Here is an 18,920-nt window from a genome sequence, read left to right on the forward strand (position 1 = left end):
CATGTAGAAAGAGGATGTGGGGGATGGGGTGGGGGAGAGAAGTACATTTCCTGCTGTGTCCTCCTGCATGAGGAAAGCTGGTTAATGACCAGAAACTACATACCATCAATCTTCTCATTTCACAGAGAGATGGAGCATGGAAAATTCCATTTCTCCCCCTAGTGCAAAACTCTTGCCAACAGCCCCTGGGGGACTGCGGAGTCTCTAAATATAATAAAACTACTAACCTGTAGTCTTGATTGACTCCGTGGGTTCATGAATCCCCCCTTCTTCCCATTCCAGAAAGAAATATTCGTGCTTGTAGTATTAATATTCCTTTCTTCCTGATTGGCAAATCTGTAACATTAGCCTGTCCATTCAATACAAGATTAGCATTGGATAGACGGGCACTAATCTTGCTAATTTAAATTGACTGAATTATGGGATTAAACAGCACTTGTGAAGGCCAGCGTTTATAATAGTTGATAAATTTTGCAGGTACCGGTATATAAAAATATGCAGTTTAGCAAAAGGAAAAAAAGAATATGATCACCTCGCGCAACTGCCTCCAGAAATATTATATGTAAATAATTCTTTTTACATGTTTGTTTCCTATTTAAATTAATTTAGAACATTTTGGCTCACTATTCATCCTTGCAATAGAATTCGAAGAACGTATTCTGCTGTCTCTGTATTAAGTTGCTGATTTAAGTTACATTTACTGTTTGTTTGTTGCCTGTTTTCCATCATAAAATTCCATTTGAGATCCCATTCAAACACTGATGAGTCCAGCCTTGCTTGGAGGCTGGACTGGTCAAAGTTGCTGGTCAAAGTTGCTGTTACATTCGACTTCAGATCTGTTTGATTTCTTCATTATCACTAGACTCCACGTATTACTAGGCTGCAGTCCTGTGCATACCTATAGTACATGAGGAAACAGGCCTCACTGAATAAAGCGGGTCATACTTTTGAGGCTCAAACTGTAAGAGACCATTTCCCTTTCTGAGCAATAAATTAATTATTTTCACTGCCATTGGGAAAATTTCCATCAGTTCCCTATATTCTAAAATCACTACATCTTCACTATAGTAAATGATAGAAGGTTCTAGTTGTTATTAGCCTAATAAATGCCTGCTCTTATATATGAACACATAATCTAGTCCAGTCTGATTAACTCACAACTTCCATAGCCAAACAACTCTTGTAAAACAGAACAACCAATGTTGCATATCCTTGTACCTAATTGCCGCCCTAAGGGATGGAATGGCCAACATGAACCCACAGCCAATGGGTGTGCAGGACTCAAGACATTCCATCCCTTCCCTTCCCTTCCCTGCCCACCTTCCCCCAGGAGCCTTTCTCACCCCAAACAATATGGGCTGCTCTCCTGGAGGAAAAAGGGAGGGGGTCCCCCCTCCCTCTCCGTCCCCGTTCTTGAGCCCATTTTATTTTAATTTAAAATAGGCTTTAGTGCTAGTGTAATATTATGCTGCTATGCAGAGTGACTCCAGATGAATTCAGTGGAGTAACTCTGCATAGGGCCATGCTGTAAATACCCTATCAGACCCATTTGTGCAGCATGGCCTCACAAGCACTGTCCATTGGTCTCACTGGAAAACCTACCATAAATTATCTTTAGGAGCCAGGGCATAACAAAGGAGAGAGAGAAAGAGAGAGAATTGGTGTAATGTGGTGACTGCGTGTGTGAAGTGAGAAGGTCACCATTCAGATCTCAAGCCCGTCTCTGAAACCTCTTCAGTATTCTTAGCTAAGCAATTGTCTCTCAGACTGACAATCCCTCTCCTTTTTCTGTCAAATGGGAATAATTAATATTGACTTGGTTTACAGGGATGTTAAAAGGATTACAGAGGTTAAGTACATGAAGCACTTTCAACATTCAAAAAGAGCTATGCAGACACAGTGAAATAAAGTATTCATGTTAAAAGTCTGGAGCTGTGGGAAAGTGGATGTTCTGAACTCTAAGAAACTATGGAACTTCAAAATCAGTGTGGTATGCCATTCCAGCCATTCAGTATTTAGATTACAAATAAACATGTGGCTCACTGTGCTTAAATGGTATGTGGCAGGAAATTCTGATGATTTCCCAGTTAAAAAACCATAAGGCAGTGCTTCCCATATTTTAGACCACAGGTGTCAAACTTGCGGCCCTCCAGATGTTATGGACTACAGTTCCCATCATCCCCTGCCAGCTGGGAACTATAGTCCATAACATCTGGAGGGCCGCAAGTTTGACACCTATGTTTTAGACAGATCAAACATGCTACTTTATTAATTAAAATCAGTGGTGTGCTTATTTCATACACATCAAACTATTTATTTTTAGAGCATGCAAGAATAAAAACTACTCTCTCTTGAGGGATCCCACCACTCACGAGTCACTGCTCTGAGCACGCCTCCTGATGGGAAGGTGGTGAGCACACAACAGTGACTAATGAAAATGCAAAAAAAAAAATGCAGGAGAGACGTCTTCTGCTAAGGGCAGATCATTCTGCTGCATCTCTGTATCAGGAGTGCCTGAATCATCCAATGACACCTGGACCAGAGATATGGCAGAATTCCTCACCCCCCTACAGAGGCAATCAGAAAGTGAAATGGCCAGAGCTGATCATACAGAGTTGCAGTCTGTAGCCTCATTTGTGGATGCTAGACCTTAGAGGCTTCTAATGTCTAAAGTTCTCATGATAGGGAGCAGGTCTGTCTTGGCACATCATTTGGGAACTATGGATATAAGACAACTCCACCCCTTACATACCATGTAAAAAAGACCTTCATTTTCAGAAAGACCACATCTCATCTCCTTCCCTGAGTAGTCAAGATGCCACACAACAAGCTGGACTAGCAAGATGCTTCCTTTGCTTTTTCAGGAACCCCCAGGTGACAGCAGTGGCGGCAGCAGCCGGAGCAGCAGCCAAGTGACAGAGCCCCTCCCACAGACCTGAAAAGCTGTTTCTCAGTGAGGAATAAACTGGCACCGGATCATAACACCCAAGAGAACTACATCTGTCTCCTTTAATTATCCTGTGTACATATTAGTGAGTGGAAGTGCTTTATGATTTCTATAGCTCAGGCCAGCAAAGCTATAGAACACCAGATGTGCATAAGCACTCTCCCTGAAGTATAAGACAGGCAAAATTTAAATCATGTACACTGTGACGGGGGGAGGGAATGTCTTTAATTTCCCCAGAGGGAAAAATAAACATTAACTAGATCAAGACTGTTAACAACTCATTCATGTTTATAGCTCTGGAGACTGCAATTTTTGTCTGCCTTGCAGAGCCCATTCCATCGAGTGCTGCTGAAATTTCAGTTTTTCCATCTTTTTTACTAAGATGAGAATTTAATGCTCTAATACTAGAACTCTGCAAGTACTTTTGTGTGCATACACCACTTCTGAGTAATTCTGTGGCCACCTTTTATTTAAAATACTAGAGATATGTGCATAAGTGCTTGCAAGATCTAGGTCCAAAAATGTATCCGCATGATTCATTCAGAGCCATCTCCTTCTGGGATCCACTTGATCATAGTACATCATAGCCTAGATCTGAAATCTTAATGATGGGTCAAATTCAAGTCTTGTCTGTCATTTCTGATTTTCTTTGATGTGAACTCCTCTAGACTGGAGTTTCTCTGGAATTATATAAACAGTGTTTCCAACTCTCACTGTTCTGTCGTGAGTCTTATATTATCTAGTGTATCCTCCCCTTAAAGATCCAACTTGAGGAGTCAAGAGACTACCGGAGAGTCTTTCAAGGAGGTTTAGCCAAAGTTTGAATATGTAAAAGGAGTGTAATCAAAAACCAAAATGAATCTATTGAAAGAATGTCAATATATGTATTTCCATATATGTTATTATGCCTAAAATATGTTCAGGGGTGGGAAGGGGGAATCATTATTTTAAATCTATGTATTTTGACTTTCAGACTTAAGGCCCACTGATTACATTGGGCTTCTTCACAAGTAAGTCTGCAATGACTTTTATTCTTTGTTACACATTTAGACGACAATCCTATGCGCAGTTATAAAAGTTTACTGCAAGTCTGTAAGACTTATGCAGGCTTAACTGGACACAGGACTACAGGTTTCAGAGTTGGCAGTACTAAATCAGGATAGACTTGGTTTTGTCAGTACAATGAACTTTTAAATTGGTTTTCTTTTAATTCGTTCGCTCAGATGATATTTGGAAAGATTTGGTATTTATCTTTGATTAATTCCAGCAGGTAGGGTTGCTACCTGGCCAGAAATAAAACCCTGACTGGCTGTTCCTGGACTTTTCTCAGAAGCTTAAGCTGCAATAATCTTGGCAGAGGAAGCTTTTCATGACACCAAGGCAGGCATTATCATCCGGCAATGTCTGCAGATCAAACTGCTACCTGGCAGTGTCTGCAGATCAAACTGCTATCAAAGGCAGGGCAGCAGACAGTCTCGGTAGGATGCCATTTTAATAGAATATTTGCTTTAAAAAAATGTTCAACTAAAAAAATGTGCATTAGCAGGACACTTTAAAAAAAACAGCCTTATTCAAAACTAATGTGATGGGGCAGGCGATGAAAAGGTCTGAGATTTGATAAATATCTAGAATTAAACAATGATTATATGCCATAAACCAAATGTACTTTGCTGTTAACTTGAAAGCAGAAGAAAATGATATTTTTGGAAGAGAGAGACATACATGCTACCCAATTATCCTTTTAAGCAATACTTCAGTATTTAACTTTTCAGTCCTATAAATTTCAATTCATAACAGTCCCTCTTGGCCTCTTTCCGTCTCTCACTCTTTTTTTTAATGGGGGAGGGGGTGATGGTGGGAAAATTCTGACTGTTATATTTTCCATACACAAAAAGCTAAACTTTATACTTTTGACTTAAGTGATTTTTATTACATATGAGAATGAAACGGTCAAGAAAGAATAAAAGCAGAAGAAAAATTCACTGAATGTCTTGCCTGTTGTAAGCCAGAGGAAGATGGTTTAAAGCTGTGGAAGGAGGTGCAGGTATTAGGTCTTGTGAAGCAGACTGCATGGAAAACAGTAGGATGTAGCTCTTTACTGACTCTTACCAATTCAAATCCATTCCTTCCAAGCCTATTCTAAACTGTGGGGTCCCTTGGGGGGCAAGAAGTTGTTCATCATTTGGGTTGTCTGTGAACAGCCATGCACAACAATGGCACTGTATAAATAATAAATATCAATACTTATGATTTAACCGTGTATTTTATAAAATAGGCTTTTGGTGCTATGACAAGTGATTTGTGAATGTTCTCCTTATCGTATTATATTCCTCTTGTTTACTATCCTACGTACTGATTGGTCCCTACTGTAATTTTCCTCTGTATTATTTGTATGACCTGTGTATGCTGCCAATATGCTGTCTTGTGGTTTTGTTTTAATCTTTATACATCTGTTCCTTGTTATAAGTGTTACCATTTTGTGTTTGTTGAGCCTCCATACAATACAACATCATTTAATAAGAGAGGATAACCCAAGGTACAGGATGAGCTGACCCAAGGGTGGGAATGCTTACACTTTGTGATTGTTTATCAGTGTGTGTAATTCCATATCAGTGTGTTCAGATTAAAACACACACACACACACACACACACACACACACACACACACACACACACACACACACACAAACCCTGATTCTTAATAGATAGAAATGGAAATTCCATTCAAGAGAAAGTATATTTGAAATTAGGCCTCCGGCTGTTTCCCTTGGAGAAATAAACTTTCCTCCCAACATAACGGGATTATGATGAATATGCCGTATAGCTGTGCAGTTCCATGGAATGCTGGTTTCATTTAGCAGTGGAACTTTTGCAAAATTTACCTTGCGTCTCTTAACAACCAACAATATTGTTTGGAAAACCACAACGGCAACAAAAGGGGTTACTACTTATTTAGCTAGAGTTCCACAAGAATACTAAAAATAAAAGTAAGAGTTATTCTGGTCCAGCAAAGCTGTTCATATCTTTGGTACTGATACAAGCCAGGAAATGCACTGAAGAAATGAAGATGTGAGACTGCAGAGGTATAGGGTGACTCTTCAAATGGGTGGTGAACCAAACCCCCCCCCCCCCACACACACACAACAACAACCCCCTGTCTGATGCATTGTGGCTTTAAAAGGGGAAGTAATGAAGTCCATTTTAAGGAGGTGCTGGTATCCATGCCTTCTGACTTGTCTACCATGCAAGAACAACGGCTTTCATGGTTTTGGTGCAAAGTGTGGGAACAAGGATACAGAATAACACAGGCTCTGTTCCCAGTTTGAATTTGGAAATCCATTCATCTCTACCTGATTTATTTTCTGGACACGGCCAGATAACAAAACCCAAAACAAAATAACACATTAGTGTAGGTGGGACCACTTGTGATAGGTGATACAAACTATAGGTGTATCACTATGCTCTATTGATAGGGTTGCCAGCTCTGGGTTGGGAGATGCCTAAAGATTTTGGGGGTGGAGCCTGGGGAGGGAAGGAATCTTAGCAGGGTATAATGATCGAGACCATCCTCCAAAGCAGCCATTTTACTCAGGGAAAGTGTTCTTGGTCATTTGGAGATCGATTGTAATACTGGGAGATCTCCAAGTGCCACTTGTAGGTTGGCAGCCCTGACTGATGGCGCTAGGCCTACATGGGGCCTCTGTCTGCATAACCATTTCAAAGGCATATGTGCACTCCCAATGGAAATACAAGGAACCATAGCACTGCTAGAGGGGGCTAGCAAAGAGTCTGCAGCATTCTCACCAGCCTAATCTCCCCGTGATCCCATGGGCTATGGGGAAGCCATGGCAGTAAAACTAGCAAGGACCCCCCCCCCCCATGTTTATAGTGTTAAAACTCATGGACCATAGTTCAGCCTTTGCATGAATATATTTCAGTTACGATGACATGATAGCACATTAGTGTTTAATACAGCAGGAAGAAGGTGAAGGCAGTTCAGAGGGGAAGACCTACTATTTTCTTTCTTGCAGCCTTCATCAGAAGGGGTGTGTAAGCACAGACTCCAAGAATGTTTTTAAAAATGAATAAAAATTAAGCTAAACTAGCAGAGCATCATGTTCGAAGGGCCTTTGTTCAGCAGACATCTCATTAAAGCCAACTTGAAAGCAGTAACCAAGACTGAAGGCTAGCTGCTGGTGCGATGGCATCTTTACTTGTTGCAGACATTTTTATTTTATTTATTTTATTTTATTAGTTTTACTATCCCGCCCTCCCTGGCCAAGGCTGGGCTCAGTGTGGCTAACACACATACATCTGGTCACAATCAAACAAACTCACAGCCACTGTTAAGTGCTCTCAGCATTCATTTCTTCTCGAGATTTGTAGTCATCCTCAGCAAGCACAATGGGTGGCTTTTCTATACTCCTTCTTTGATGAATTTACAACTCCATGTTTTTCTGCCCACTCAAGAGCTGAGAGCCTATCCTGTCTGATTTTGCTGCTTTTGTGATTGGTGTGAGAGCCACTCGCATTAGATACAACGATGAGTTAGGGGTCAATGAAGAATCACAGGAAGGAGAAACCTCCTCCCCCCAGACTTGCCAATTCTGGTTGGAGAAATTCCTGGGGATTTGCAGGGGTGGGGGGTGGAGTCTGGCAGGGACGTAAGTAAGGGTTTTTTTTCTCTCAGGTTCAAACCTCTCCCATTGCATGTCCGGCTTGCTTGAAACAATGCATCGTATCGAACAGCCGGAAAGTCCTCAGTCACCGAACCCACCCCATAAAAAATCTATACCTACGTAACTGCTGGGGAGGACAGGGCTTGGGGAATGGAGCAGGGTACAATACCTCAGCAGGGTAAAATGCCACCGGGTCTACCCTTCAAATTAGCAGTTTTTTTCCAGGGGAACTTATCTCTGTCTTCTGGAAATCAATCGTAATAGTGGGAGATCTCCAGACTCCACCTGGAGATTGGCAACCCTACCCCATCTCCTCCTTTAGGGTTCTCTAAGCTCTCAAGGGTTTCAGCAGTCTAATTTCCCTCCTACAGCTCTTATGTTCTTCTGTGTCCCCTGGGGCATTTCTCCTCATTAGGCTATTCTGTATGGTTGTTTTCATTCATTTAAAAACTTATGTTTTTTGAGAAATCCCTGGGGTACATAAGTAGATTTGCCAGCTCCTGGTTAAGAAACACCTGGAGACTGCAGGGTTTGAGGAGGGGAGGGACCTCAGAGGGGTACGCCATAGAACTCACCCTCCAAAGCAGCCATTTCCTTCAGGGGAATTAATTTCTGTGGCCTTGAGATCAGTAGTAATTCTGGGAGATCTTCACCTACCACTAAACAATGGTGGGCTTGTGTGCTTTCCTCATTGCCGCTGTGGCTGCTGATAAACAGAATGCTCAACTGGCCAGAGCCAACAAAATAGCCATAAAATGGTGCGGCACTCTGCTGTGAGAGTCAGCTTTGCTCATCGCTTTTTGTTTAATCACCGGATGAGTGAGTGTTCATGTTCCGCAGCTGAAAAAAATTATCCTGCCCCCGGAAAAAATTAAAAAGTTTTTGTAAAAAGTTCACAGATAGTGTAGGCCTGAAATAGCAGAGCTGTTTCTTTCATCACTAATTATGTCAAAAATATATACACAACAGGTACCACAGCCTTTGCATATTTCATTCAGAGGTGTGCAGAAATAGTGCAGAAATAGTATTGTATTGTGCTTTGAGAAATCAGAAAATACATTACACCTGCAAGTGGTGTTGCCAACAACCTGGAGAAAAAAATCTCCCTCTCTTAACAGATATTATGTATGAGGTGACCATTTTTTGCCCTCATACCATGTAAACTTCTCTTGCCCAGGTCCATACATTAAAGGCCAAACCAGATGATACCGCATCCACAAGATTGCCACTCTTAACAAGGGAAGGTGATACTTTTGTCTAGGTTGTTGGCAACACTACCTGCAATGGAGGTGGTACCTTAAGATCTGTGCTCAGCAAATGAGATGAAAATGCTTGTTAGTTCCACAATAAATTGATGTTGTTTATTAATAATTAACAAGCAGATTCTTTGATCTGCATAAAGTTCTGAGGGTGTATGAGATGGGTGCCATTTCTGAAACTCAAGGGGCCTGGTTTGAGCAATGGCTGGATGGGTAGTCACCAGGCAACTGGATGCAAACTATTCTGTGCTCCTTGGAGAAAGAATAAAGAATAACTATACAGTAACACACAAACCAAGATAGTACTAAGACTCTTGGGAGCTCTTCAGAGTCAACCAGGCAGAAGGAATGCAAAGCTACTATACAGAAGTAGCTGGGAGATTCCAGCATCATCAGCAGGTAGGTTGTTTCTAATTGGGTATTTCAAAAAACAGGTAGAGCTGGACATACACTAAAAAATGGGAATGGTAAAAGCCATGAGACTGACTTCCTGAGGCCCCAGAACAACCTGGGTCCCATGAGTACTGCACCTCTGGTTCTCCCCATTCAGAGGTCCTGAGATTTATTGAGTACTGCAGCAATAGATCCAGAGTGAAGAAGAGTTTAAATTTATACCCCTCTTTTTTCTCCTGTAAGGAGTCTAAAAGTGGCTTACAAACTCTTTTCCCTTCCTCTCCCCACCTCTACCTTGGGAGGTAGATGGAGCTGAGAGAGTTCTGAGAGAACTGTGACTCGTTCAAGGTCACCCAGCAGGCTCCACGTGTAGAAGTGGGTAAAGAAATCCAATTCACCAGATTAGAGTCCACCGTTCATGTGGAGGAGTGGAGAATCCAACCTGGTTCAGATTAGAGTCCACCACCCTTAACCACTACACCACACTGGCCGTCAGCGCTTCTGCCTCAGACAGCTGGTGGGGGTAGGGATCCCACACCTCTGCAATCACACAAGAGACCCAACAGAGCTCATTTCTGTAGCACACAGCTATGCTGCTTCCGGGAAGCATTCCAGTTTGCTTTAAGCTCTCTCGTTATAATATTATAGTAAAATCCTAATTAAGTCAAGGGTCACAAACAATTGGCTGTTAATATAGGCTTCCTAGCCTGGCTTCAAATGACTGTTTTAGGAATAAAGGTTTAAGTTCCTTGTGGGCTGCTTTTCCAATCACCCTTTGCAATGCTAATTTGCATCCCTAGCACATATGCCTAAGGGGCAAAAACACATTGGCAGTTTCCACATCATCGCTCCAGAGGCTGCAAAGTGGCAGAAGGTAATTTAGTCCTTCAGCTGCTCCAGCACGATTAGACTGCTGCCCCTCTTTCCTTTCACCTTTGCGTTTGTTCCCAAAAAGACAGCCACAGATAATTGGCTGTCAGAAGAGCAAGAATGATGATTAAGGGGTGGAAAGCTGACAACAGAAGGATGTGCTTGAAGGAGAGCTGCTTTTTCAGTCTCAACATAACACCATAATAAATGCCTTGCTGCATCAGACAAAGGATGGTCTCATCCCGCTATGTGTTACCAGCAGCAGCTAGCCGGATGCCGCTGAGAAACCCGCAAGCAGGGCATGGAGATAACAGCCCTTCCCTGTCGGTCATCCCCAGTGCCTGTTATTCAAATATATACTGCCTTTGACCATGGAGGTTCCATTGAGCTATTAGGCCCAGTAGCCATTGAAAGATCTGTCTCCCATGAAAAACCACGTAGCATAACACACTTCACCACACCTTGTGTGAATTAATTTTCAGAAGTTAATCATTCCTTTTTGCATGATCTGAACTATGGACAATCAGGACTGGGAGAAGATAGACTTTCAAAACAGAAATATTTTCAAATGCATATTGTGTGATTGTGTGTGTGTGTGTGCGTGCGTGCGTGCGTGCGTGCGTGTGTGCATGCGTGTGTGTGTTAGTTCTATTGACTATGTGGCTTGAGAAGGGGCACTTGTCCGAGGTCCTAATATGCCTTCTCCTCCCCCCACCCCAGTCTTTCCTTCCACACGGCAATTGGTATATGTTTGATGTTTTGAATGTATTAAAATATTAATATCCAACTAAGGTTATAAATCTCTAAGGCAGCTCTCAAAAGCCATTGAAAAGCTAGCATATAGAAATGAAAACCAATGAAACAGTAAAAGATGATCAAAAACTTCATTAAAAGCAGCAACACTCAGTTCCTGGGTAAAAAGAGGATATCCCAAAAACATTCTGATTCAAAACTACCTTAACCTACCATTAAAAAACCAGAAGGCAAACATGAAGCTATACTAATGCAATTCAAAGTGGTAGGTGGGCTGAAGCCACATTGGAAAGAAGGAAGACCATTCTTTACATCCTGCATAATGAACTGTGGGGATTTGATGCCATAAAATGTCATGATGACCTCTGGTTTATATGGTTGACAGGAGGGGTGAATACATTCATGAAGGATAAGTTATTAGCGGTAAGAATTTACTGGAACCTGTATGTTCAGAGGCACTGTGAGTGTGTTTCTGAGGGGCAATCAAAACAATAAGTCTGGTACCTTGATACATGGCTTGTAAACTTCCCAGAAACATCTGCTGACCACTTCTGGAAAGAGGAATGGGAGACTAGATGGACGCTTCATCTAATTCCTTCAATCACTGTGTAGAAGAGTGGATTTTGGCAGGTTTATGTTATCATGCCAGGGTAAGAAAAAACTGCACAGACTGTTCTACAGGAGCCAGTGTGGTGTAGTGGTTAAGAGCAGGTGCACTCTAATCTGGAGTACCGGGTTTGATTCCCTGCTCTGCCACTTGAGCTGTGGAGGCTTATCTGGTGAATCAGATTAGCCGGTACACTCCAACACTCACCAGCTGGGTGACCTTGGGCTAGTTACAGTTCTTCAGAGCTCTCTCAGCCCCACCTACCTCAAAGGGTGTTTGTTGTGGGGGGGGGGGAGAAGATTGTAAGCCCCTTTGAGTCTCCTTACAGGAGAGAAAGGGGGAATATAAATCCAAACTCTTCTTCTTCTACATTAATATAAAATAACACACAGGAAAATGGTGAGTTCCTATTCTGTTCCATGAGGTAAATAGCAAGAAGAAATTATTCAGATTGGGGAAAATGACAACAGGATAATATTACCTCCTTCTCCAGGCCAGGGAAACACAGACAGCTCCTCCATTCTCCTTTACATCTAATCATTCAAATCAACCCTTTCGAAATGAACTAGAGTACATGACTGCTTGCCTTGCCACTCTCCTCTTTGATCAAGCCCAAGCTGGAGGACAAACCCGAAAGAACTGGGTGCTATTATAGTTGCCAACACCCAAAAGCACCAGTCGTTGAGTACGTCCAGTGCAGACAGCTGCACTGCAGACTGTCATGACCGCAAGAAATGGCATAATGCAAATCACAAGGTGCTGAATACATCTTGATTTATGCCAGCACAGCCAGGATAGCAGGAAGATGGATGGGAGACCCACAATAAGGGAAGTCAAACTTCCCAGTACATTGTCCCATGCAGTCTCAACTGATTGAGGATCTCTGCACACCATTATTTTCTCTGGCAGTCTGATGATCTCTCGGTCCACCCTGTCTTCAAACATAGGGGCAAATGGGCTGCACCCAGGGAGCATCAGCAGTTTCTTTCTGCACCGTTTCTCTGAGCTGGAAGCTGAGAAAGCTCCGAGTGCCACTAGCTATTTTCATTAGCACCTTGATTACAATGTTTATCTACAGCTATCTGTCAGGCAAAATTAGATTTCTCATCTGAGAGAAGACAGCGAGGGAAATGAACTGGCACAGAAACTCCTGTGTGCGGTAAAAGATATTTACCCAACACTCCTCTCTGGTCGATTCCCCACTGAGGATTAGATGCGTGCTCGTCACACAAAATATCCAGGTGTCCAGCAGAACTCCCCACTGCACCAGCGCCGAACATACTTTCACCCCGTTTCTGGCAATCCCCCCTCAGCACGTGTTATTTTAGAACCTGCAAGAAAGTAGACCTTTTCAAAAAATGCATGGGCAATCTGGAGCGGTGGGGAAGGGGGGGTGTGTGAATCCGGATTTGTTTTTCCCGCCGCTGATAGTGACGTGGAGCCTCCCATCCAATGAGAATGCAGTGGGCTGTGCACGATGCACACGCAGCCTTTTTAAAAAATTTCACGGACCAGAGATCCACGTGTATACGAAGCAACGTGGGGCCAGTTTTGACTGATTAACTGAGTAGAAGGCAATACAAAGCAGTGCTACACGTATCCATGTGGATCCGACTACATGGAGGCTCGCGGAAACAGGGCTTTGCTTTAATTGCCCGCTTCTTCGTTTCCACATAGGGTCGTTCTGCACATTCTCGCAGAAACATGGATCCGGAAGTTTGAAAAAAATTCCCGCCCCAACACAATGCAACAGCCAATCAGGATAGCCCCTCAGCGGATCACGTGTTCAATCCTCCTCAGTGGGGAATCCTTCGTTGCTGCTGCATTTCTGGGAACAAGGATTGTTTGTGGGGCAGAAGCTGCAGTGGGGACGAAACCGTGCTGAAAAGGTCCCGGTTTTTCCCAAACCAGTTTGTATCTACATTCATTTTTTTAGGTGATGAATCGACCTCGGTCTGTTTCCCGTAACTTCATCCCTCAGTCTTCCTGGCACAGGGTTGAGCCTGTACCCAAATGTCCAAAGGAAAAGTGAAAAGCATTTATGAAGGAAATTATGGCTGATTATGCACAATGTGTTTGCTGCATGAGGAGGGTGAATGTCTGTCACAGCAAGATTTCCTCAAGCCCCGCTTTCACTTTCCATTCTCTCCGCGGCAAACAAGACCATTTTTAGCATGACTTTGAATTTGCTTCACCACCAGAATGAGGAGATTTGCAAGTAGGTACAGTTTCTCCCCAGAGATCATTCCTCCACCCATGGCCAACCTTCCCTCTCCCGTGCCACTTCCCCCTTGCTTCCCGCCCCCTCCATGTTGCTGGCTGCTTCAAGTAACAGAAAAGAAGATCACTCTCACAACACCAAACTCTAATTCTCTTGATATTTCAAGATATCAATATAAAGCGAACTTGGAAATAACAAGCCTCTGTCTTCTGGGGGCAGCTGCGTTAGCAGCTGGAAGTGTTGTGGGGAGGTGAGGGGGACAAAATATCTGCTCTAGGATGGTCCCCTTCCTTAGCAGGCTGTGGTCTGGGGAATTGCTTTGCCTCTTTTATTGGGGGCAGGGTGGGGAAAGATTATCAACATAAGAGCAGCTTAAAGGACTAAGCCTGCAGTCTTGACTACTGGGCATAATGAAATCTGTGCCTTTAAGAATCCCTTGATGGGTGGAGTTAAGAGAACTAGACCTGGAAAGCTCGCTGCAGAAAAACTCTGAGGAAAGACAGGAGTGCCTCCTCATGTGTAAACAAAGAAATGCAAGGAATGCAAGCCCACTGCGTACAGGAGAGTCCTGAGATAAGCGTTCCATGCCTAATGCGCCTATGATATGTATGTATGTACCATAGTACAACTAGTGCAACATAGTACAACTAGTTCTGGAGAATTTGGAAAATAAAATGTAATTATTGAATCAATTTCTGTTTATACAGTACTTGTGAGGAAGTGTGATATAATGGTTAAGGTGTCAGACTGGGACCTGGGAAAGCCTGGTACAAATCTACACTCATGCCGTGGAAGCTTGGAGAGTGAGTCAACACTCTCAGCCATGGCCCTGACTAATATTTGGATGGAACACCTCTAAGGAATAGAGGTGATGGGATGCAGGCAATGGCAAACTTCTTCCCGGGGTCTCTTGCATTGAAAACCCCATGGGTTGTCAGCTATGACAGCAACAAGAATATACATTTGTGAAGCCTTTCAGGTTACATAACTTGCTGAATTAAGATGCACTGAGCCAAAGACTAATAGATTAAGAACAGAAGTCACTTTTCTCTCTTTATGGCACAAGAGACAACCATAGTCAACAACTTCTGCTTCCCAATGCTATGATTGGTCTCTTTGTATAAACCTGTTATTTTTGCTGCATATTTTTAGCCATTCTGCTCATGTTTATGAAGAACAGTCCCCTTAAACCCTCAGACATAAGGGTAGATTAGAACCTATCACCAAGAACGCCTACATTGGCTGCACTTGATGAAGCCCATGCACAGAGCAGTGTGTGCTTATTGCAAAGTGAACTTACACTGCCCATGACATGGTCACAGCCATCAAGTGACCTTTGCCCTTTGTTCCTTAAGATATAGCAGTGTCTTTCTTGAACATTTATGTTACTTAACTAATGTACTGCAATCCCTCGGTATACAGCATTATCATTGAATGCCCGCATTTATGTATTTGTTTATCATGTTTATGCCATTTTTTTCCTATCAACCATGGCAATTTCCCAAAGAACCTGACTCACAAGTAACAGACAACTAATTAAAAACAAAAGACAAGACACTTTTGCAGCAGGTTTCCACCCACCCCCTCTGAGGGGCTTTCTGAGCAGCTGGATTGTCCTTTCCTCAGCTATTGTGCTGACTGTAAACCATATTTTAATTTTCGCTGACAAAAGACAGCCGAGGTTTTGGCTGTGTGCACCAGGGCAAAGTAAATATCTCCCAAATCATGGGGGGACACACACATTTTCAAGTATTCCATTGAAAAACACTCACTTTGGTGAGTCTTGAAAGGCTGTATCTTTGTAATCTCAAATGTATGTATAATCCATTATACTGCTGAATTCTTGTTCAGCTGTTCTGTCTGTCTGTCTGTCTGTCTGTCTGTCTGTCTGTCTGTCTGTCTGTCTGTCTGTCTGTCTGTCTGTCTGTCTGGGTCCAACCAGAGATTGGGCTGCCTCCCAGCACCAGCCAACCTGTTCCACCCCTCTCCTTATCACAGATGCCCACCCAGAGCCTAGAACCCCCCACAACTGGCAGCCCTGCCCCTGGACCTACCACAGGAGCAGGGACTCCCCAGAAAGCCACCACAAGAAGGAAAAGCAGAGTAATAATAGGAGAGCCTGAACAGCAACAGCAAGCCTCAGCAGTTTCAGGAAACTGGGGAAAGGTAACCCAGCCCTAACCAAGCTGCACTCAGCAGTCCTCAGCAGCCTTAGAGAGTGGAACAGAGCCAGCACAACCCCAACCAGGCTGCAATCAAGGAGGAGGGCCAGGAAAACTGAAGAGCCAGTCCTAGGCTGGCAGATCACAACACTAGGAGCCAGTCCTAGGCCCGGAGACTCCACTTGGAGGCTGGAGTAGGGAGCTCCCAGTAGGGAGGAAACATCCTGAGCGGGATAAAAGGGAATCACAGAAAGAGGGAGATTGGTTGGTGTGATGCAGGGGCAAAAGCTTACAGGAATGTTGCTAACTGCCTGACAAGAGCTTATGAACAGAAGTCAGAGTCACTTCTTGTTTGAGCCCAAGGGGTAGCCGAGCTCCTACAAGGCCAAAATGGACTATGCTGCAGTGGTGGCCGAAAGAGGGGTGCTCATTCTATCTCTCTATCACCTGTCTGTCCTAGGGAGCTCAGAATGAGAAACATGGTTCTCCTCCATATTTATCCACAGAACCATTCTGTGAAGCCTAACTGAAATCTGAGAATGGCAAAGCAAAAGAACTTCCATGTTTAACTTTTCACAGATTCAGCATCTCATTTTAACAATGCTGCAAACCATGCAAGGCAGCTATCTGTGGCTTAGTTCACACACCAGAGATCAATAACCCTTGCAAATATTGCCTTGCATTCAGCCATGAAGTAACACAGGGTTTCTCACATTCCGCTCCATTACTGCAGTTCGTTCTGACCTTGGAAATATCCTTCCTGGAATTGTGAAATCCATGCAGAGGAATAGCCACGTGTGTCTATGGGCTGGAGTGAGGAAGTGACTAGAGGAATGAGGAATGCAGTGAGGAAGGACAAGGGGAAGAAATCAAGAAGAAAAGGAAGGAGGAGCAATTTCACTCCTTGGCCTACCTTACTCCAATCCATGCAGCCTTTCTCCACATGCATTCCATTGACCCTGGGAATTAACTTTGGGGGGGGGGGGGTCAGAAGGGGATACAGAAACAGAAAGAAATGCAAGAAAAGGCTCTGTTTTGTGCACAAAATGATTGGATAGAGGCCATGTGGCAAAACAATTTAAATGTGACACTGGATAAATGCGGAGTTGCGTGTGGAAGCTCTTTTGCTTCAGTCTGGTGTGAGATAAATTAAGAGGAAAGTAAGCAACAGCCCAAGGTGAAACAGTGGATCTACTAGTAGAGTTGCCAGCACTGGGTTAGGATACCTGGAGATCCCCCCAAAAGTGGTTCAAATGAGGCAGCTCATCCTCAACTGAGCTGTGTGTTATACAGATGTGAATATACAGAGAGCATTACAAGATAGGGTTTCTTTGGAGCGAATCCAATCCCAATTTCTCTGTAAGCTGTTTGGGGTCCTTCACTGCATACCTTGCACAGTTCTCTGCCTAGAGGCAGAACAACATCTCCTGTAAACAAGGGCCTGGTGGATCACTCTCAAATTCTGGGTCAGGCTATGTTTTTTCCACAACTCTAATAGCCTTATCTGTCGTGCCCTTCCCGAACTCCAGCTGTCTGTCTGATGGGCCCTCATTGAATCCAAGATTCTCTCTCTGGGTTTTACTCGGGACCAATTCCATATGCTCCCCTCCAGCGAGATCTTCCATCGCATTAAGGAACAGTTATTTGATCAGGAATACCAACTCTTAATTGGCAGAGCAAGGACTCCTTGTTCCCCTCTTGACTTCAATATCATACTCGAGCAATGCAGGGTAGCTGGTTATTTAAATGTACTGTTTGACCCTAAGCTGAGATGGGTGATCTTTAGAGCAAGAACCAACACATTCCTTCTTGCTCTATCCCCAGAGAGATTTACGGCATCTCTACACCAGATGCATGCTTGCGCACACTGCCCAACCTCTGAAGAGACCTTAGAGCACATTTTATTTGGATTCACAGAATTTAGACCTAGCTTTTTTCTGAAGGCCCCAACTCTGGCACCCCCGTGTTCTCTAAACGGAACTATCTCCTGAACAATACTGGAAATAATGGCCAACTTCCTGCTTGATACCTTGAAATAATTTTCTGGGCTTCCCCCCTTGTACAAATGATGCCTATATACTCCTGACACTTTTACCAGCTGCATCCTATCTGGTGTATATTACATATATGTATATATATATATATATCTTCCTTTTTGATGCCTAATAAAGGTCTAGTTTGAGATAGGGTTGCCAACTCCAGACTACGGAATTCCTGGAGATTTGGAGGTGGCTCCTGGGGAGGGCAGGGTTTGTGATAGGAGGCACCTCAGGACAGAAAGACCTCATTTAGAAAGTCTAGAGTCCACCTTCCAAACCAGCCATTTTCTCAGTTATAATTCCAGGAGATCTGAGACCCATGTCTAGTCACAGTTTATGTGGCAAATGTGTTTCCCAAATGTCCACTGGGGAACATCTAGGATTTGAAGGTACTGATGCACAATCCCAAAGCCTACAGTGGATATATGCTGCAAAACTGCAACCAATGGAACCTTTCCTACATACGTTTATTCACTGCTAGTCTTTGTGGATTTACAAATATGCACCTTCCCATCAAATACTGTAGTGCTGATTGTGATCCACATTGTAGACTCACTGGAAACTAGACACTAAGACAATTGCAAAAGAGGAGGTCCTGCTACCCATCACTCATATTTGGTCCATCAGGTCCTCTTTTATGTGGTTTCTCATTCCTCATCTGATCTTCAGTCTCTTGTTTTTGCTGTTTTGCAAATATCATAAATATAATCCACCCCAAGCAGCTCTAACCGTGCAGTCCTAAAAAGAGTGATACCCTTGTACATCCATTGACTTCAATGAATTTGGAAGGACATAACTCTAATCCTCCACAAGAAGACAAATCTTATTTGACAGTGGGACTTACTTCTGAGTAAATGTCATGCCCTCACAGAGGCTTTTGTTATTTCCCCATTAAGCTTCAGTTTCCCCATAGTTAGCATGGTTTTACTTTATTCTTAAGTCTTCTATGGGAGGATATTTTAGTTAGCCCCTGCCCCTTTAAGACATTTC

General features: G+C 43.3%; 1 protein-coding gene across 2 annotated transcripts in view; it reads left to right on the top strand.

The window, feature by feature from the left end:
* CYGB (cytoglobin) overlaps positions 1-5,410 on the top strand; it is a 59,644-nt gene extending 54,234 nt beyond the window's left edge. For both annotated transcript variants that reach the window (XM_048489740.1, XM_048489738.1), the window contains exon 4: positions 2,865-5,410. In XM_048489740.1, the coding sequence (XP_048345697.1) occupies positions 2,865-2,939 (75 nt within the window). In that variant the 3' untranslated portion in view covers positions 2,940-5,410. The remainder of the gene's footprint in view (positions 1-2,864) is intronic.
* Positions 5,411-18,920: the final 13,510 nt, after the last annotated feature.

This window comes from Sphaerodactylus townsendi, linkage group LG03, assembly GCF_021028975.2.
Source record: "Sphaerodactylus townsendi isolate TG3544 linkage group LG03, MPM_Stown_v2.3, whole genome shotgun sequence".
NCBI lineage: Eukaryota > Metazoa > Chordata > Lepidosauria > Squamata > Sphaerodactylidae > Sphaerodactylus > Sphaerodactylus townsendi.